Below are 21,970 nucleotides of genomic sequence, written 5' to 3' on the forward strand. Positions count from 1 at the left end.
CACTTTATACTCTGATTCTGGCATCAGCAAAATCATGCAGTTGTTTGAGATGAGGTTCACCATCCCTCCTAGTGCTTGATTTCTATGATCTTATGTTCTTATGTTCTATAATACACAAGTGCCTCTGAATGTGAGGCTTGGTGAGAATAGGGTTTTGTGGTTAAATACATCTGGGAAACATTGGGTTAAATAATGTTAAGGGATGTATCAGAGGCTTTACTATTCTAATGTCTATTGTGAGGCTCTCTGAGACAAAGTGTAAGATTCCTAAACTCCTTTCATTGGGGTGGTGTTTATAAATATCAAATCAATTTTTTATCAAACTAATTTCTTTTTCTTCTGAGTTAAAGAATTTACGTCTTTAGGTGGCTGGTTCTTTGATCGGGAGTGGAACCCAGATCACGGCAGTTTGGAATCCTAACCACAAGGCTACAGGGTGGAGTGCCTTGTCTGTGTAAATATCTATTAACATGGTGAGAACTAGAATTGTGTAGAACACAGTTTGGGAACATGAAGAAAGAGAGCTCCCCACATGGGCTCTGGACTCAAGACTGAGCGCATTTTTTGAAGGGTCTCACCGTATCACCCAGGCTAGGGTATAGTGGCATGATCATAGCCCCACTGCAGCCTCCAACTCCTCGGTTCAAGTCATCCTCCTGCCTCAGTTTCCCAGGGTGGGACTACAGGCATGTGCCACCATGCCTGGATAACTTAAAAAATTTTTTTTTTTTTTTTTTGTAGAATGGCTGCATTTGAAGCCTGCTCAGGTACCCACTGGCTCTGTGAGCTGGTAAATTAAACTTCCTGTCCTTCCGTTTTCTCATTTTTAAAAGGAGGCTAGGAAAAGCTTCTACCTCATACCTCTTAGCAAAGTGCTTGGAATGCAGTATGCATTCAAAAAATGCTTATCATTAGCTGTTACTATCTTTAGTCAATATTTATTGAAAAGTTAGTAAATAGAAGAAAGTTACAACATTTTATCATAAAGACTTAGCTACTGTCCGTGACCCCATTGGAGATGCAGATAGGACACCAGAGTTAGACAACAGGTTGCTATCATTTCAGTGGTAGAGTTAGGTCAGAAAATGGACAAGGAAGAGCAAAAATTCAGACCAGTTTAATATAAACAAAGTGAAGATCTCTATAGAAAGCTGTGGTAGGAGAAGTAAGCAATAGTAAGAATGAAAAAGTTGGCCAAAGTTAGGCTTTTGAAATTAATTTCATGATCCATGTTCAATTCTCTTCTTCTAGGCATAGAAAATAGAATATTAATGATCTCTGTATTGTATTTATCTTCCAAGCAGGAATGCAAGTAGGCATATTGGTCAGGAGAGACAGGGTTATGCTGCAGTAACAAACAGCCCACAAAGCTTAGTGGATTATAGCAAAGGACTATTTACTGCTCAGACTACATAGCCATCCCTGGCATTCCTAGGGTTCTGGTCTATGTCTTTCAATCTGGGTTGTAGGCTGATGGGGTTGCTACCTTCTCAAGTGCTATGGATCATTATGGCAGAGGAAGAGAGCATTGGCAATTAAGTGCTGCAAGCCAGATATGACACATGGCACAACTTATCAGCTAGAACTAGTCACATGACTCTCACTCAATCACATGAAAACCAAGAAAGACACAATCTTACCATGTACCCAGGAGGTGAACAAGCTGGAAATGTTTGTCAAATAGCAGCAATGACTACCATTGCCTGCCATTAGGGTCACAAAATGTTTGTCTCCCCCAGGCAAAATCTACTTACTTACTGCCTAAGGAAGACAGCCTAAAAGTCCTACCCAGTCCTGGTATCAAGCTGAAATGCTAGGGTCTCTTGTGGTGTGTAACAGGGCAGTTTTCACCTTAGGGAGCGGCATGTTCTAGTCTCCACATCAGTTGTGAATGTGGATCCTTTCCTTTCTGAGACTTAGGCTCCAAAAAGATAAGTAATCGTTTCTTTCCCACAAGACAAGAAAAGATTCATTTGAAGTAGGACAACTGCAATCAATATTCTCATTCAGAAAGGGGGAAGACTGGGGAAGCACAGCAGTCACTGGTCCATAACGACTCTGAAATCCTATGAAACACAATTCGACCCTCACTTAGCTGCCTGGGAGTAGATCCCAGCCCACCGTTCTCTGCCTATGGATTGTCCCTCTGGAGGGTCTTCTTTCTGTTGCCCTCCTTGCTCCTATCAGAGATGGGAATTGCAGATGATATTGAGCAGCTTTCTTGGCCGGCTTCTTGTCCATGATAATTTAGGGGCCCAACGGTACATTACATTTTGAAAAGTCATGAATGGTTTCGTTCAGGTCATGGTTCCTTTGGCAGGATGACTGTCTGAAAATCTTCTTAGGCTTTCTCCTATGTGTTTCAGGCAGACCTATGTACTGATAGCCAATAACCACACCTATGGTTACAGTTGTTATCCTATTCTAAAGGAGCCATTGTATGTCGTGCTATGGGATAGAGGCAGATAATTTGTCTTTTGGGTTTCTAAGTCTCCGAATTGCAGAAATCCATATTCAAAACTGATGTAGAGACTAGCACATGTCACTCCTTAATATAAAAACTACTACGCACTGCTAGAGAACCTAGCATTTCAGCTTGATACCAGGACTGGGTAGGACTTTGGGGTTATCTTCCTTAGGGAATAGGTAAGTGTATTTTGCCTGGGGGAGCCATGGTTCTTCTCAACTTGAACCTAACAGCAATAATTTGGGTATATATATTATTTGTGGGATGTTACAGCTTTAGTCTTATTTTTTCTCTCGCTCTTACTTGAGCCAGTTTGCCCAATTTGAATGATTTTTTGAAGCCATAACTTCAATTAAACTTTTGCCCTAAATGACTTATTCCATTCAGAGGAACTGACAATGGACATGACTGCCCTGTGCTTGATTTGTTCCATGGCATGAGCTGAAGCACTCATCAGTCTTTCTTGTATAAAGGTCTTTTAAGTTTTGTTTACTTCTTTGGGGAATGAGAAGCAGCTGTCTCTGTCTACACTGAAAATCCCCACATTTCTGGACTCTCTCCTGTCCATTTCATCTCTGCTCTCTGGCCAAATCTTTTCTGAACTCATCAATATCTTGCACTACATTGTCAGATGCAGCCAGCAGTGGCCACCATACAATATAACAAGCTGTTTTTCAACCATCTTCCTAGATATGCAGGATTTTAGGGATATAATCTGCTTTCTAAGTTATCACAGATGACAGTTTTCAGAATATTTTTCCATTTGTAACATGGATTGCCTGCAATGGCCTCCTATAAAATTTCTTCAATACCTGTCATCTGGCCACAGAACCAATGTCACAAGTATTTTTTTAATTTTTAAAATTTTATTTATTTATTTTTTTGAGACGGAGTCTCACTCTGTTGCCAGGCTGGAGTGCCGTGGTGCAATCTCGGCTCACTGCAACCTCCGCCTCCCAGGTTCAAGCGATTCTCCTGCCTCAGCCTCCTGTGTAGCTGGGACAACAAGTGTGTACCACCACACCCAGCTAATTTTTGTATTTTTAGAAATTGGGTTTCACCATGTTGGCTGGGATGGTCTCGATCTCTTGACCTTGTGATCTGCCCACCACAGCCTCCCAAAGTGCTGGGATTACAGGTGTGAGCCACCATGCCTGGCCATGTCACAGGTTTTAACTTTTTACTTTTGGCAGCTTCTTACTTCAGTTTGGGTAGACTTGATTCTGCTATGGGAAGAAATCAATCCCTGAATACCAGAGGATTAGAGCAATAAGGGTTTGTTTCTCACTTATGCTACTATTGCTTCAGCTGGGGGCCAAGCTTCCTGCCACCTTACCCTGTAATGCAGCTCACTCTGACAGAGCGGCCACCATCTTGAACAAAGCTGGTCATTGTGGCTGGCGTGAAGAAAGCTCTGGGGGCTTTCCCATGAGGAATTAAATATTTTGGTTCAGAAGTGACACACATCACTTCTGCTTATAACTCACTGTCCAGAACTACTTGCCTGGTACCACACAGCCACAAGTGAGTGAGACAGTAAAATTCTCCATGTTCCTGAAAAGTAGAGAGCTGGAGACATTTGGAAAACAGCATTAATGACTATCACAGGAGGAGAATTGGATGAAGATGTAGGCTGCAAACTTAGGATACTAACAAGCTCTCTTGGGATCCTCCCCGAAAGGATAAGGAGTTCGTTATAGATTTATTTCTTGGCATGGATAGTAATTTCCTGAGGCTGTTGATTGGTGTGGCACAGATGTCTAATGCATTTCTTTTCTAATATACAGCTTCACCCAAGCGAAAGCTATTAGATTTTTCTCTACTGAATTATGGAACATCATCATCACCATCACTACTTTGTAACTGACATCATCGTCCTCATTAAAAATTGGACTAAGCAGCTAATTATAAATAGTGCTTTTGTATAGCACATGTGTTTTCATTTGTCCCCCTGACTCCATCCACTTGGCCACAGGGGAAGCCCAGGAGGAGGGAAATGGCCACAGTGCATCCAGAGACGAAATGAATAGAAGGGAACTTCAGGTCAAAGCGTTGTGCTATCAAGTGTTGGCAGGGTACATCAATGAGTTTGTGGAACCAGTGGGTGCTACTGCAGGAAATTAACCCTCGAAGTTCAAGATATCTGACTTCTTTTTAATGTAACTCTCAGATGACCAAATTTTTGGTGTGTATGTGTGTGTGTGTGTGTGTGTGTGTGTGTGTATGTGTGTGTAGAAGGAGGGGAACAAAAGGAAAACAGCAAAAATTGACTGCAAAGTATAGAATTACCCGGTCATCCATTTTTCTCCCCTTCGTCCCCAGGATTCAATGCTGTCTTCTCTCTCCAGCAGAAAAAGTAGGAGAAGGTTAAGAGAAGGAGTAAACATGACCCAGACCCTGGGGAAAGGGGTGAATGAGGGGACCAGAGAAGGGGGTTGGGCCAGGCAGAACGCTGTGTTTGGACAGAGGAGCTTCCACTTGGAACACGCTGAAGAACCAAAGCTCGAGGGCAGAGCCTTGCCCAGAGTGAGATGGTGAGAGGAGGGACACGGGCTCAGACTCATCACCCCTGCCTCTCGCTGGCTCTGAGTGGTTTGGATTCCACAGTGGAAAGCTCAAGAGTGGGGTGGGTCATTCTAGGGAGAGTGTTCCGTGCTTGTGCACAAGTGTTGTGTTCTCTCAGTAAGAGGTAAGGGAGCTGACGACTCGCCACCCTGTCCTCAGAGCAGGGGCCTGTGGGTGACAGGACCATGAGGAGAACCATTCTCAGAGGTTACACAGAGAAAGAGGAAAACTTCAGGGATCGTATTACCAGAATGATGACAAGTGCACACACACACACACACACACACAGCAAAATAAAAGTGTAAAGAAGCCTGGAAGACAGATCATTTATGTCATTTATATACCTGGAATAGGTACATTTTAGAACCTAGGGCAGAGGTCAGAATATAAATGATTATCACACAATGCTTCATGTTATCTGTGCTCATCTTGTGGGCACACACATCCATTCTTAGGTGGTTCTTCCCATGGATGCCCCCCACGTACTCCTGACCTGTTGCAGATCATGTGTTCCACTGGAAGGCCAGCATGGGCCCAGGAGGATGGGGCCCCTGGGGTCTAGTCCTGGTTGTTGGTTTCCGGGAGCTCTCCATCTCTTGGCTTTCCTTTGACTTCACCTACAACCCCTCAGCCTCCTATGCTGGCTGCCCTTCCTCCTGACCTTGACCGGTAGATTGAAGACTGCTGTGAAGGACTTGGTCCTGGTCATTTCTCCTCGTTGTCCATATTCTTTTTCTGCAGAAGACCTTGGTGCCATGAATGTATATATTTCTAGATGTCTTAAATTCATAAATCGTAAGTTTCTTTTTCATATTCCAGACCTAAATAAATAACCGCCTCCTTGATGTCTTAATTTGCATGTATAATTTCCCTCTCCAATGTAAAACATCTAAAGGTGAGGTCTTGACGCATCCCAACTTGTTTAACCCCTCGTCTTCCCTTTCTCAGTAAAGGGCGACACCTACCTGCCTAGTTGCTTGAGCTTGGCATTGGCTGCTTATTTCTCATGTTTTATTGATGACTAATTCCTGCTGATTCTATCATCTAAACATACCTCCTCGGTTCTCCTCACCTCCTCTCCACTCTATCTCTACTGACTCTACCTTTCTCTGGCCCAAGTCACCATCATCTTTTCCCCAGACGACTGCAATTTCCTGGTCTTTCTATTTCTTCTTCTACCTCTTCATAATTCATTCCCCTCACAGCCTCTAAGTAAATCACATCACGTCTCTCCTCTGCTTGAAAACCATCATTGGCTTCATACTGCCCTTAAGATAAAACCTGAACACCTCACCCTATAAGATGGTACCCTTGCTAATTCTTCAATCTTATCTTGCACCTCCCTTTCCCTTGCCCACTCTCCTCCCAGCGCATGGCCTTCTTTTTGACCTTGAACACCCATGACCTTTCTAGCTCAGGGCTTTTGCACTTGTCAGTCCGGAATGCTCTTCCCTGCATTTGGCACTGTGGCCCCATTCTCTTAGCTATTTTTGAGACAGAATCTCCCTCTGTCACCCAGGCTGGAGTGCAGTGGTACAATCTCGGCTCACTGCAACCTCCACCTCCCAGGTTAAAGCGATCCTCCTGCCTCAACCTCCCAAGTAGCTGGGACTACACGTGCCCTCCACCATGCCCAGATAATTTTTGCATTTTTAGTAGAGACGGAGTTTTGCCATGTTGGTCAGACTGGTCTTGAACTCCTAACCTCAGGTGATCCACCTGCCTCAGCCTCCCAAAGTGCTGGGATTACAGGCATGAGCCACTGTGCCAGGCTCCATTCTCCTCTTTGGATTGTCAGTTGAAATACTACCTCTTCAGAGGGAACTTTTTCAGCTACCCTTGCAAAGTTGAGTCCCCAAGTTCATTTCTGACATAGCATCCCATTTATCCTCCTCAAGGCATTTACTGCAATATGGAATTATTTTCCTTATTGTCTACTGTTAAAATTTTCTGTCTATAATGTAATTTATTTATTACATGAAAATGTATGCTTATCAAAGCAGATATTTTGTATAGATCACTGCTAAATCCTCAGCACCTGGCACCATGCTGGCACTCAGTAGCTGCTCAATAAATACTTTTTAAGTAAATGAATGATGGCTATGACCATGGCAAACATCTGAATCTGGATACAACGACAAAAAATAACAGCAAAATCTGTGCTGGCATGAAATTGGTGCTTGGTGAATGCTGGGGAAAAATCACCTGCCATTGGAAGCCACTTGGCAGTGTTTATGGATGGAGCTGTGTCTTCCTTCACCTGGGAACTGGCATTTCTGAAGGTGTGATTGTACTCATCCTTAACATATGCTTGGGGGGAATGATCTAGGCATAGGGTTTTTCTTAAGCTAAGAAATGAGTCTATTTCACAAAAGAACTAAAAACAGAACTCTGATTCATGAATTTGCCAATGGCTTGTCCTTCTCAGGGGAACCTCCCCGGGCACAGTGAAACCCTTCTTGGGGCACAACCTCATGCTTGATGTGAAGGTAATCACAGAACATCAGCTCTGCCTGTAGGGTGGCCGGCAGCCCAGTCAGGCTTAACCCGAGGGGTACTCAAACGGAGGTTCTTGACACCTTATCAGGGTGTGTACGCTTCTGCAGAATGAAGGTTCCTTCCCATGCTTTGCCAGGATTGGTTTTGAAGAATTACTGACCTAGTTGACAGTCTCATGAATAAAAATGGCAATGATGAAAACAAACCTGCAAATGAATCATTCATTATGAATTTGAAAACAAAAACAAAAAGAATCAGGGGTTAGTCAATTTATGACTCAGAAAATAATGACAGATAACTGGATAAGGGTAAAGTGACAGATAACTGGATGAGGGTAAAGAGTATCTTCTATAGTGTATTTGCTGTTGGTTTCCTTTTTTTTTTCTTTTCTTTCAAAAAAATTTTTTAAACAGAGCAACTTTTGTGTGGAGTCTAAATGGCTTAATTACATAGTCCGTAAGTGAGAAAACTCTGCTGGATGACTCCGTATACTTGCTTTCTCTCCCTTCGCGGAGACATGCAAGGTGAGTGAAAGGAGTGGAAATGAGACAGGCAATCATGAGATAGGCAATCATGAGATGGGCAAGCTGGCTGCTTTCCTGTTGTGATGTGGTTTGGAGAAAAAAGAACAAAAGCCCTTTACTCAAGTTGTAACTCCCAGCCAGTCAGCATCAAAGGCCCAAGAAGCTATTAACCACAAATTAATTAACCCCTTGCTTTAGAGAACTAAGGACCTTTGTGAGGCCCTACGTGCTTAACTTTCACCTCATCATGAACTTTTCCTTATTTTAGTACTAAAAATCATGCCCACAGGTGGAGATTTAAGATGCTAATGAGACATATGTTGTATGAAGCAGCATCTTAAGCCACCGTACATGTGCCAGAAAAACCTCACCTCTACATGCCCTGACTTCCCCTTACTGCAGACCTCCACAAAGGGACCCCACACCTTGACTTTGGAGAGCAACCCACTTCCTTTCTTGGTGTTTGGTCCCTTATGTCCATAAGCTTTCATAAAATCTTTCTCTTTGCTATTGTATGCTGTGATCTCTTTTGATTTCTATCCTGGGGGATCAAAAAAGCCCACAGGGCGTTGGTGCCAGAAATCAGCTGTGCAAGCACAGAAAGGGAGCAGAGGCTGTTGCCTGGCTCAACTGGTGAGGAGCAAGACTGGAGAATGAGCATGCAGTGAGTTCTAATACTAGCACATTTCTTACCCACTCAACACCTGATCCCTTCCCAACACATCCAGGAGCCTTGGTTCTCTCCTTCCTCCAACTCTCTGAGAGTGAATGCTGCTGAGAACCACTGTGGTTTTAAAATACTCCGTGCAATACAAAGAACTCTCAGATGCATCCTGTGGTTTGAGAGCACCTTTATGTGTCATTCTCATCATTAACCTCAATGAATGCATACTAATGATCTAATATGCACCAGAAGCTACACAAAAACACTTTGTAGTTGTTAGCCAATTCATTTTGGCTACAGCCAGCCAGAAAAGAGGAAACTGAGGCACAGAGAAGCAAATGTCAACCCTACCTGGAAGTGTCAGTCTGAAAAGATCAGTTGAGTCTTCCTCTACCAGACCCCAACTTGTCTGGTCTCGTGAAGAAAGACAGAAATGGATGGAAAACCATTCTTATCACCTTCTTGCTGGAGAGTTAGGAAGAGTCAGCTGGTCCCTAACAACAAACTTTGCCCTACTCCAGTACTGCCAAAGGGGTCTTTGTTGTAACATGGCCTACAAGGAGAGGACATCTTTCTGGGAAAGCACCTAGAATGTGGCTGGCACATATTCAATGCCCAGTAAATGTAGCTATTATTTTTTCAATCAACACTCTTACATACCCCTTTTCCACTCACCCTCTTCTCCCTTTTTTTGGTCACCCAATAAGCAGAAATTCCAGATGCATCCTTCGGGGTGGTTGGGAGCAAAGGATCCCCAGGGTGCACTGTGCCCCGGGCTGAGGTATCTCTGAGGTGCTTCCATCTTCTGGGTCCTTCCTCACTGGGGTTGTTGCCTCAGGCTCTCAGGACTCCCCTGGAAATCTTCTGATGGGAAAGGCATTGATTGACTTGCCACCCTTTCTCTACCATCCCTTTGCAATTCTAGGAGAGTTGCAGCCCCGCCCTCCCAGGCTTGCAAAGGTAGACGGAGAATTATATTGGAATTTAAATCGGAAGCTCTCAAGGCATCTCAAAAATACTTCCTCTATTTTTTTTTTCCTGTAGATATTGGAGAGGTTGGCAAACGGGTCTTCCTGAAGACAGAAGAATGTATGATTTAATGTTTTCTTTAGATTTCTGTATGAGTGGATGCACAGTGCTCCGTATTGTGTGGTGGGGCGGGGTGTGTCTTCTTATTGATGAAATACACTGCGCAGGTCAACTCGGTAAATTGAAATGAGAAGAGCCGACTGCGGGGGTGGAGGGGGTGTGGTATTAGGGTGCCGGCGCTTGTGGAGGGGGGCGCGAATGTGAACGTGTGAAAGCGAGAGGCGTGCCAGGAGAGCGCGGGAAAGCTTACTGGTGAGGCAAGTGTGCGTCTATTTCCATGGCGCCCTGGCTCGCGGCAGCCCCTGGCTGGGCGAGGGGTGTGATGTGGGAGTGGGGTGGGAGGGGGCAGCAGGCGGGGCCTGCCACGTCACTTGGAGAGTGTGTGTTGGGAAGGAAGGGCAGAGCGGAGAGTCGAGCCGCTGCAGCTGCGGCGGCGGCAGCGAAGCCTTGAGCCGTGGGGAGGTGGGTCCCCGCGCTCGGGCGCCGGGGCAGCCCCGGGCCCTCTGCGAGGCCTGCGGCGCGGCTCCTAGGGAGGAGGTGGCGGCTGTGGCGGCCGGAACCGCGACCTTGGCCGGACCCAGCCCCGCGGTGGACGCAGGGCGGAGGCCGAGCCCCGCCAGGAGTCTTTGCCGAGCCGGAGGGAGGCGCATCTGGCGCTTCGGTACCAGCGGCAGCCGGGGGTCCGGAGCGGCTGGAGGAGCGCAGTGGGAACTGGGAAGAGCTAGCCCGGCTGGAGGGCGGACCTCTGCGTCCGGGAGCCGGGTCTCAGGCACCGCTGGGGGCGAAGCCACGCGTCTTTTCGGGCAGCCAGTTTCACACGCGCCTGTGTGCGGTTCCGGGCATCCCAGTAAGCTCTAGCACCCGGGCGCGGGTAACGGGAAGCGCAGAACCAAATCCCCAGCGCCCAGGTCATCTCCCCAGACCCAGCCTTGCAGGGACCAGGGCTTTAGGGCTCACGGACCCAACGGCCAGGTCAGACCGCGAACCGGGAGGAGCGCGGGCCCCACCCTAAAGAGGGCGCAGCCGGGAGCTGGGGAGCGGGTGCCGCGCTCCAGAGATTGTGTCGTGGGCGCCGTCCTAGTGGCGGGGAGCGCACCTCCGAGGGGGCATGAGATCGGAGAAATCCCTTACGCTGGCGGCGCCGGGGGAGGTCCGTGGGCCGGAGGGGGAGCAACAGGATGCGGGAGACTTCCCGGAGGCCGGCGGGGGCGGGGGCTGCTGTAGTAGCGAGCGGCTGGTGATCAATATCTCCGGGCTGCGCTTTGAGACACAATTGCGCACCCTGTCGCTGTTTCCGGACACGCTGCTCGGAGACCCTGGCCGGCGAGTCCGCTTCTTCGACCCCCTGAGGAACGAGTACTTCTTCGACCGCAACCGGCCCAGCTTCGACGCCATCCTCTACTATTACCAGTCTGGGGGCCGCCTGCGGAGGCCGGTCAACGTGCCCCTGGACATTTTCCTGGAGGAGATCCGCTTCTACCAGCTGGGGGACGAGGCCCTGGCGGCCTTCCGGGAGGACGAGGGCTGCCTGCCCGAAGGTGGCGAGGACGAGAAGCCGCTGCCCTCCCAGCCCTTCCAGCGCCAGGTGTGGCTGCTCTTCGAGTACCCAGAGAGCTCTGGGCCGGCCAGGGGCATCGCCATCGTCTCCGTGTTGGTCATTCTCATCTCCATAGTCATCTTTTGCCTGGAGACCTTACCCCAGTTCCGTGTAGATGGTCGAGGTGGAAACAATGGTGGTGTGAGTCGAGTCTCCCCAGTTTCCAGGGGGAGTCAGGAGGAAGAGGAGGAGGAAGACGATTCCTACACATTTCATCATGGCATCACCCCTGGGGAAATGGGGACCGGGGGCTCCTCCTCACTCAGTACTCTTGGGGGCTCCTTCTTTACAGACCCCTTCTTTCTGGTGGAGACGCTGTGCATTGTCTGGTTCACTTTTGAGCTCCTGGTGCGCTTCTCCGCCTGCCCTAGCAAGCCGGCCTTCTTCCGGAACATCATGAACATCATTGACTTGGTGGCTATCTTCCCCTACTTCATCACCCTGGGCACTGAGCTGGTGCAGCAGCAGGAGCAGCAACCAACCAGTGGAGGAGGCGGCCAGAATGGGCAGCAGGCCATGTCCCTGGCCATCCTCCGAGTCATCCGCCTGGTCCGGGTGTTCCGCATCTTCAAGCTCTCCCGCCACTCCAAGGGGCTGCAGATCCTGGGCAAGACCTTGCAGGCCTCCATGAGGGAGCTGGGGCTGCTCATCTTCTTCCTCTTCATCGGGGTCATCCTTTTCTCCAGTGCCGTCTACTTCGCAGAGGCTGACGATGACGATTCGCTTTTTCCCAGCATCCCGGATGCCTTCTGGTGGGCAGTGGTCACCATGACCACTGTGGGCTACGGGGACATGTACCCCATGACTGTGGGGGGCAAGATCGTGGGCTCGCTGTGTGCCATCGCTGGGGTCCTCACCATTGCCCTGCCTGTGCCTGTCATCGTCTCCAACTTCAACTACTTCTACCACCGGGAGACGGAGCAGGAGGAGCAAGGCCAGTATACCCACGTCACTTGTGGGCAGCCTGCGCCGGACCTGAGGGCAACTGACAACGGACTTGGCAAGCCTGACTTCCCCGAGGCTAACCGGGAACGGAGACCCAGCTACCTTCCTACACCACATCGGGCCTATGCAGAGAAAAGAATGCTCACGGAGGTCTGACCCATGCAGGCAGGGCCTGCAGGAGGGGAGCACTGAGCTAACAGTCTCTTAGGCTTCCTTCTCATTTCCACTACTCACTCTAGCTTCAGTTGACTTCTTGACTCTCTCCCCTACACCCACTACCTGGCATCCAGGACCAAATACCTGGACTATCAACCTTGTTGCTTAATCCCTGCAGCATTCAAGGTTAATCCATCTAAGTGACATTTTTGAAATTCCAGCGGTGCCACCCAATCATGCCCAGCTTCTGTCATATGGATGAGATATACATTTATGTCTGACCTTCCCTCAAGACTGATTTTTCATGTCTGGGACTTACAATATCTCAAGGAACAGCAATGTCAACAGGATGGAAACCAGCCCTATCTGAGTCTTCGCTCCCTCCTTAGTGTTCTTTGCTTTGGGTCGTGTGCGTTTCCTAGCTTCAGGCCACTTGGTAACTGGAAGAAGCTGGAGGACAGAAGCAGTACTCAACTTGCTGTTATTCCAGTGCCCTGTAACACCCACTGGTCCTCCTGCAGATGACCCTTGGTAGAGTCTTTATTTGCATAGCCTCAAAATAGGTTATTCGTTTCTAAACTTGGATAGAATTAGAGAATACAATCAAACTTTACCACTTGGAGGACACGGGGTTAGTCCAGGACCAAAGAGGCCAATGGATTTTTCAAAGTGTGCCCCAGCACAAGAGGCACTGGTGTTTGGTCTACATTTAGTTCTCCCCACTCTGATCCCCTGACTCTCCAGCTTCCAGGAAGGTTCCTTCTCAGAGCCAAATACTCTTTGTGCAAGTGCCTTCCTGAGCAGAAGAACTGGAGAAAGGGAACCACAGAGCCAGGAGGAATGTCTGAGCAGAGTCAAGCAACTGGCTTGACCACAGTCTGAAGCAAGGTGCCACTTAAACAGATACTGTTTTCTCAAAGGGGCAGAGGAATCGTGTTGCAGATGGCAGCCTTTTCTCCTTCATTTTCCCCAAATTTTCTCTAGCCCTCTACCTTGCTTCCTGGGAATTTGATTTAGGATTGCTGTTGAAGGCTTCCTCAAGCAAACTCCAGCTTAAAGCCCTAGACAGGTAAAAGCACACATTGGATGGCAGCATGGGTTTCTTCCCATTTTATGGGCATGAAATATGTGGTTTAGAATAAGGAACAAGCATTATTCCTTTGCCAACAGCCTCACTCTAAGAGGCTTTTTTGCTGAGTCAAGCAAACACTTGCCTGCTCTGCCCCTTGGAGCTGCATTTGACCTGCTCTCACTGGTAAGGTGACTTGGTGGCGTTCCCACTTGATTTAGCCATTTTCTTCCATTGTGAGACCACTGCCATCTATCCACCTGCCCACCTCCCCTTTTGTTTCTCAGTAACATTGCCATTTGTTTTTTGCCTTTGATAAACTGTGATGTACTGTTCTGAGATCTTTTGGGTGCAGTTCTGAAACTGAAAGGACTGTTAACATGTTTTTAATTTTATATCTATGCTTTCAGACTCTTTGATGATAATTTTTTTAAAAAAAATTATTCTCTCGAAGAGCAACTTACGAGAGGACAGCCTTATGAGGGTTTGCTTGAGAGGCAGTGTGGCTTCTGTGACTGCCAGCTCTAAATCTCGATCTTGCCATAACTTTACAGGGTAACTTGGGTCCACAGTCACTCTTTGTGCCTCAGTTTACCCACCCATTAAATGGGAACATTACTGTCTTCCCCTCCCTACCTCATGGGGAATGTCTGGGAAGCTGGGGACATTGCTATGCAAATGTGTGAATCTTAGTCATGGATTTGATTTTTAGTTCTCCCCATACCCCCATAGGCAAGGCCTTCCCCCAGAGTTCCTGCTTTGGATCCAAAGCCTGAGAATAGGCCATTATGGACCATTGGCTCCCTAAATCCCTCCTTGGCCTCTTGGACTGAGCCCCTCAGCCTTTCTTCTTACCCTTCAGAAAGGAGAGTTCTCTTTAGATATGTTCAGGGGGATCTTTCCGTGGCTGGAGGTCACCTTGACTGGGAGCTTGGCTTCTCCAAACCTGAAACACAGTAGAAGATAGAGATGTTTATGATGCAAAAACCTGCTCTGAGGTCAGAAAGTGCTAGTTTTCCAAATCTCTCCCATTGCTGCTGGCTATTTGGGGAAAGAAGAGAAAAGCCCATTCCAGAGGCAGAAGGGAAGCTCCCAGCCGAGGGTAAAAGTTGAGACCTGTATGCATGTATCTCTGTATATGTGTATGTAATCACCCTCATCACCATCCCTGAGAAAACATTTCCTTTTCAAGTCAGAGCACGCCTGAAAGGGTTTGTGGAGAGCCCAGCTCACCAGGGACTCTGGTTGCCGTAGCAACCTTCCAGACTGTTCTCTCTATCTTCTGCTTTGGGCATCAAGGGAGACCAGGGGACTACATCTTCCCAGCTTCTCAAATGGGAGCACCTCCCACATCGTGGCTTAGGGGCTGGGAGTGCCAGGGCACGGATGTGGGACTTTTGGAAAATGTGGAGGAAGCAGGGCCTCAAAGCTTCCTGTCTGGACTTTTCTTCCTAGTTTCCCCACCCAGTCATTGAAGCTGCCTCATCTTACTCTTGATTCTTCAGAAATTTGAATGTTAAGCAACCAGTTAAACCAATGTCAGTATTAATTTTTTCAAGCTGTCGAGGGGAGCCCTTAGAGGGGACAACTTCTCCTTGGAGTGGCGGCCAAGCTGGGCCTCACCAGGTGTGATCATATAGTCTTAGATATCATGGAGTTCCCGTCTCCACAGAGGCAGGCTCTTCCCAGCTCCACGAGAGGCGGAGAATTGCAACTTCTTCCTCTCTGGGAACAGCCTATCTAGCTCCTGGGAGGAATCTCAAAGATCTTTCTTCTTAAGACATCGAAGAAAAACTGAGAGGCTGTAGCTCGACCTAGTTTCTGTGAAGAATTTTGTCAAGTGATCCCTCTCGGACCCTGAGCCTCTTTATTTGGATTTTGTGCCTTGAGCACCAAGAGAATATGCACTCTGGGTTGCCTGGACAGCTGGGGTGGTGATTCACAGGAAGGGTCCAAGCCATCACTACACCTGACTCAAGCCGGAAAGAGCCCCCAGAGGACTTCCTGGAACTGCCAGCCTCAGCCTGAGATGCGGGATATTCGTCCCCAAGGAGCGAGGAGGGACAGCTCGCCTTCTTTGCAGGTGAGGTAGGTTCTACTGGAGGGGAATTTTGGTTTTGGCTCAGTCCTGCAGGCAAAATTAGAACGGGGTGGGGAGAGAGAGAAAGTGGGGAAGCGTGTGCATCTGGAGAGAGGCAAGGTTTTCATTCCCCTTCCCTCAGGGGCTACCTCGCTTTTTCTGTGTATTTTTCTTTGACTCCATTAACTTCAGTTTCCTTTTTCTCTGTTTCTGTCCCCTTGATGCTGCTGGCCCCTTTAAAAAATTATCTCTTTTTCTGTGCATTTTTCTCTTTCCTTCTTTTCATTCTTACTGTCTCTGCCTTTTTTTCCCCTTTCTCCAGTTTTCTTTCTTCTGGTTTTCCCCCTCTGTTCTTTTACCGTCTTCTTCCTTCTCTGTGTGTCTTCCTGCTTATCTTTCTCCCTCTCTCCACCTTTTCAGTGGCTTGGAGCACCTAGAGTGTTGACGTCGAGGTCGCACATTGAACTGTAGGACAGCTGTGCTTGCTAAGGTCTGTCTGCAGCAGGAGTATTCCACTTTTTCCTGACTTCTCACTCTGCCATTCTTTCCTACCATGCTCACCTCTGTGGAGGCAAGTCCTGGACCTGCCAAGCAAGATGAGACTGCCATGGGCTCAGAAAAATGTCTCCCAGAAATTTCCTGAACCTGCAAGCATAAATGAGAGAAGGCAGGCTGGGAGGGAGAGAATGACCCTGAGAAGTCTCAGACAAATCCTCTGCTGAGTAGCCCTGGACCACCTCAGGTTCTCCAAGCTTAGGAGGCTGGCAGAGAGGTCAAAGACAGAGGAACAGTAGAAATGTCAAATAAACAGAGAAAAGAGGGCTTAGGAGGCAGGCATAAGGTTGGAGTTAGCCTGGAAAAAGCCTTAAATAGGGGATGGCTTTAGAACTGCCCTTAATTCACTTGAAGGTTTTGCTAGTATCTGGCTGTCTCTCTCGGGTACTGAAGGCAGAACAAAAGGAAAGGACATAAATCTCTGTGGTGCAAGGTGCAGGGAACACTCCTTGACAAGGAGGATTAAGATTCACCAGGCAGTCCGCAAGGAGAATTGATGGACTCCTTGCTAGAAGTCTTAGAGCATGGGCTAAGTCCCACCTGCAGCAGGACACTAGGACAACCTGAGGGGCCCCCATGGGGTTGAAGGTTGTGCTATTACAATTGGCCCCAGATAAGTTTTGGGGGATAATAGAAATGCTGTGAAGCAGGATTGTGGTAATAATCATACAACTCTAAAAATCGCACCCCAAAATCATTGAATTGTGAAAAAAAAAAAAAAAAAAGAAAGCAACGAGTCTAATAATCTGGGAGTTTTCCATCTGGGCTGGGAGAACGGTTTGGTCCTATAAATCTAGAAGCTTAGCATGTCTAAAAATGGACCAGACAATATCTAGAATAGAATGACAGTTTTTTTCTTCTGCCACATGGGGACACTTTAGAGCTTATATGCAGTCGATCGTTGCTATTCATGCACAATACCACGAACTGGTGTGTGTGTGTGTGTGTGTGTGTCTGTGTGTGCTTCGTTTTGACATCAAATTGTTATGAGAGTTACATGCTTTTTTCTTTTTTCTTTTTTTCCTCTAAAGATATGTCATGCCATTTTTTGGGTAAGTGCAGGGCATAATTAGCATGCACTGAACTATGATATATATGTTGAACATTATTCATTATACAGGACTACGGTCTTGAGCTTGCCCAGGGAACTTACACTTTGCTGGCAAAAAGAAAAAAACTCCAAGAAAAGTTCCCACAAACCAAAAACCCCACCAAATCCCTGCACCTGTAAACTCAGAATTCCTTAAGAGATTGCATAGGGCCCAAGGTTTTATTTATTTATCTACTATAGTTATTATTTTATTTTTGAATTTTTTGAAATTTTTTTTTGTGGGTACATAAAGGTTTTATTTTCCCTGGCCCCCTCCCTACAGTCCCTCTACAGTCGTTATTGATGCTTAACAGCCCTATGATGAGGTCCCAGCAGTCTTTGGTGCTTCGGGTAAACAAAAGAAGTGGGCGGTAACGGCCTTCATTTGTCTTACTGAGCCTTTCAATGATTCTCTCCCAGACTCTGATCCCCTCTTGGCCTGCTTTGCCTTGTGCCCACTGGACCCTCGCTTCCCTCCCCTTGGTGCTTTCCTCAGATGCACCAGCCAGTCCTGTGGCTTGTCATTTCTCCTCTCCGCTGGCTGAGCCCTTGCTTGCAGCGGCGTTTCTATCTGCCTGCAACTCAACATACATTCCAAGATAGATTCCCAGAGAGCGTGGTCCTTCCAGGACAATCTGGCTGGAGCTGCCATCCTGGCTCACATGGGTTTTGACTGTGTGTTATTGCCATGGGAAGGAAGTGGGGAGGAAAGCGTGCTCCAATCCTACCTTGTCACAGTCACTTAGGGGAGGAAAAGAATTCCATTACTAGGTGGTAGGAGTTCCTCTCTCCATCCCACTTCATATTTTGCCTCGGGTTGCACAGATAGCTCATGGCAGAACAGGGTCTGGAGCTTGGCAGTTGGCAGGGAGAGGGATCTTCCCAGACATAGGCCGCGGGGAAGAAAGACAGATGGGCTCTTAGCCTCTCATCTTGCCAGGTCTCCTGATGAACCACTTTCCTGTGCTGGCCTTGAGTGAGTCTCTGTGGGGTTGGGGATGGTCATGTTTTTCATGTCCCTTTGTTCTGAACTTGAGAAAATAGTTCACCCTGCCTCTTGGTCATCTTGGTCCTCATCCCCTGGCTTCACCTGGTACCCTAAAGGGGGAGTGGAAATCTATCAGCCACTGCCTTTGAAGGGTTATCAAAGCAGCTGCTGTGTTTGAAGGTGCACAGTAACAATAGGAGAGGGACTCCCTCATTTTCAGAACAAAAGAGGAAAGGTTCCTACCCAACAGGAAGTATCATTCGCACTGGTCTAACCTTGGCTATCACTTGACCTGTTTGAGGACTAGTCCTGATGGGATTTATTACAATTTTTTTTTAAAATCCAACTCCAACCTCATCATTGTTACTCTAAAGAGAATTCCTCATTCCTCGGTCACGAGCCTCAGCAGATACACTTTACCTCCTCCTAGAAAACATTTTGGAATCTTAAGCAGCTTCTGCTGCAGGCTGCAAGGAGCGCAGACAGACCCTGGCTCTTTGGTGAGAGCAAAGCCGACATTTCAAAAGGAAATTGCAGCCACGCAGTCTGCTGGCGCTGCTATTTTTGACATGCTTGCTGTTCTCTCAGGGCTTGACAACCGCTGTCTCCAGGAGACAGACAAACCTGCTCTTGGCAGCAGAGACACTGCTTTGAAAAAGAACATAGGAAGACAGTCCTGCAGCTGGGAGGGGCGGGGAGGACTTGCCACTGGAAGCGTGGTACCTGGCTAGTGGGGCTGCAGATCTGAGGTTGCAGGATTTATCCTCACCCAGGGAATCCTGACCTTGCGTTGCATCCTTCCCAGTGGGAATAGTCCTAGCAAGAATAAGAATGGTGCCATTCATTTACAGAACATTTTCAAACACGTTCAGTGCTTTCAGACATCGTGCGATTTAACAAAGGGGTTAAGAGCATAGTTGCTGGAGCCCGATCGTCGCGGCTCAAATCCCTCCTTTGCTGGGTAACATTGGGCAAGTTATGAAACAGTTCTGTGGCCTCAGTTTCTTTCTCTGTCAAATGGAGGATAATAATAGTACCAATCTGATAGGGCTGTTTTGAGGATTAAATGAATTAATGTATGTACAGTGTTTAAATGTACAATGTCAGCTGTTATTATCATCCTGCAGCAATGAAATGAAGTAGGTAGGCTAGGCTTTGTTTTTTTCTTTGGCAGACAAGAAAACTGAAGCTCAGAGGGGTTGTGATGTCTTTAAAGGCACAGAGTAATGTGTGTTTCATCCTCTTCAGGGGAGTTGGAACAGAATGGAATGCAGTGAAGGTCTAACTGTTATTGGGCAAGAAGAATGAAGCCATAGCTCCTAAATGTGTATATAGACTTCTGTTTACATGCCAGCTTGTCTCTGATGGAGCAGCAGCAGGTGTCCTGTGCTTTTGTTCCCTATGGGTCTCTGAAAGTGCACACACACACACACACACATGCATATACACACATACGTATATACACACATAAATATATATACATACATACACATACATACATACACAAAAACACACACATACACATATATACACATATGCACACACAAAACCACATATACACACACGTATATATACAGAAACATAAATATACACATGCACATGTATACACACGTATATGCACACACAAACATATACACATGTATGCACAGGCACATACATGCTTATACATACACCCACATATATACACACACATATGGTGCTATATATTCTATATGTGTGTAGCATATATACATGGAACATCTTTCTATGGATCCCTTTCTCAGTACTGCCGCTGATCTCCCTCTCCCATTTTAACATTCTCAGTGGTTGACACTCCATTCGAGTTTTCCTCACACACCTGCTCATGCCTTCTTCCTTGGGAAGAATGCAGGGTCTTATGGTTAGCAGAAGGGACAGAACCCACAAGCCAGCCCCTGGCCCAGAGTTTTCCTACCCTGTTCCAGTGGCTTTCAAACTTACACTGTCCTGGTCCTCACTGTCAGCATGCATTCTTTTACCCAGTCACCTTCACGGCCCCCTTTGCAGGTGGGGGTACCCCTTAATCTCCTGTGGGTGTGTTTCTGCTTTCCTGTCCTTCTTTGAGGTGGAGGAGACAGGAGGCCTCGTAGTTGGAAGAAGCCAGCTCCCCTGCCCTTGCGGGTCTCCATTGGCCTTCACTCCACCTAAAGAGCATTTATGACATCTCTTTTTAGGGGTCTTGGCACGGGCCAGATTGCTGTCTTCACCCTCAGCTCACTGCCACAGCCACTATGGCTTCTTAACAAAGGTCCCATCCCAGGGCAAGGTGACGTGGCTGCCCTCATGGTTGAGGATTCTGAGCTTGCTGGCTTGCCTGCCATGGGAGTTGGAGAATTGGTCTGAATCACTGTTTATTAGCTGTACCTCATTTAACCTCACCGAGCTTCAGTTTCGTCATCTGCAAAATAAGGAAGCTAACATCACTTGCCTTACACAGTTGATGTGAGATTCAGAAGAGGCAGCCAGTGAAAGAGTTTAGCAGGAAATAAACTCTTAGCAAAGCGTGGCTCTTCCCACTGCCAATCAGCAGAGAGACCCTTAGAGACACCAAACACCCATCTGAGAGTGGGGCCGAAACTACCTGCACGTCAGAGAAAGGCAGGGTCCCTGCCAACTGCAGTTTTGTTCTCTGAAATAAACATTTAAATGAAATATGACATAAAAAATAGACTCAGGATAGCTAGCTATTTTTACCAGAAGGCTCTTTGCCCAGAGGATTCACAGCAGAATTTCTTTAAATAATTGCACTTACGGTGTGATTTAATATACAGAAATATAATCTGAATATATCTTGGAAGAATAGGATGGATATACTGGTAATATGTATATATTTTAACAAAGTTTGTTTCCAGCCAAACTAGAATGAGAATTCTCACTTAACCCTTCCCTCAAGCCCTGGAGCATTGCAGAGGGTGGTGTTGAGGGTCACAGATGGAGGGGGCAGTGAATGCCTCTTTAGGAAGAAGGAGACTGATGCAGAGAAGTGAAATAATTTGCCCAAGATCACACAGGAAATTAGGGGCAGAGTTGTGCCTGGGACCCAAATTTTCTAACTCCAACTCCAGCATATTTTCCCATGGGAAATGAAACTGTAAGGATTACCTAAACACACACACACACACACACACACACACACACACACTCTTAAAAATAACTATTCATTTTCTACCCAACCAAACTCCTTAGCAGAGCTGCCCATAGAAAATGGAATTAAGTGATTTTAAATTTTATCTTTCCCTCCCCTGAGTTTCCAGGGCACAGAGGCAGTGAGCCTAGCTAGAGAAGCCCAGAACCGGATGACCAGCTTCTGGATTTTTAAGGGAGGACTAATGACTGAGGGCTAGTGCAGACCAAAGGTATTTAGCACTGGACAAAGAGAGGCTCATGTACAGGCTCTGGGCTTCTAATCTCACTGATTAAGGGATTCTTTAACCTCTTAAGGCTTTATTTTTTCTGTTAAATTTAGTGACTGGACAGAAGGAAACTGTCATAGATTGGAAATCAGGAAGTCAAGGGGTTATCTGAGTCTTCTGAATTTTATAGCAGAAGGAAGGGATGCAGAAGGTCAGAATCTTACCCAGGAGCGCTGACTTCTGATGCCTTGGGAGGCAGAAACCAGCTTCTAGACTCTTCCCTGCACTTTGTTGCCCTGATAGAGAAAGAG

At 47.1% G+C, this 21,970-nt stretch overlaps 2 protein-coding genes across 2 annotated transcripts in view; both read left to right on the forward strand.

Annotated features, from left to right (window-relative positions):
- The window catches only part of GALNT8 (polypeptide N-acetylgalactosaminyltransferase 8), a 137,622-nt gene that overhangs the window by 85,006 nt on the left and 30,646 nt on the right, over positions 1-21,970 (forward strand). The window lies entirely within an intron of this gene.
- On the forward strand, positions 10,124-15,664 carry KCNA6 (potassium voltage-gated channel subfamily A member 6). The gene has a single exon (XM_003820331.5). It carries the CDS (start codon positions 10,917-10,919, stop codon positions 12,504-12,506), a length of 1,590 nt encoding a protein of 529 aa, XP_003820379.3. The 5' UTR covers positions 10,124-10,916; the 3' UTR covers positions 12,507-15,664.

The sequence above is a fragment of the Pan paniscus genome, chromosome 10 (assembly GCF_029289425.2).
Source record: "Pan paniscus chromosome 10, NHGRI_mPanPan1-v2.0_pri, whole genome shotgun sequence".
NCBI lineage: Eukaryota > Metazoa > Chordata > Mammalia > Primates > Hominidae > Pan > Pan paniscus.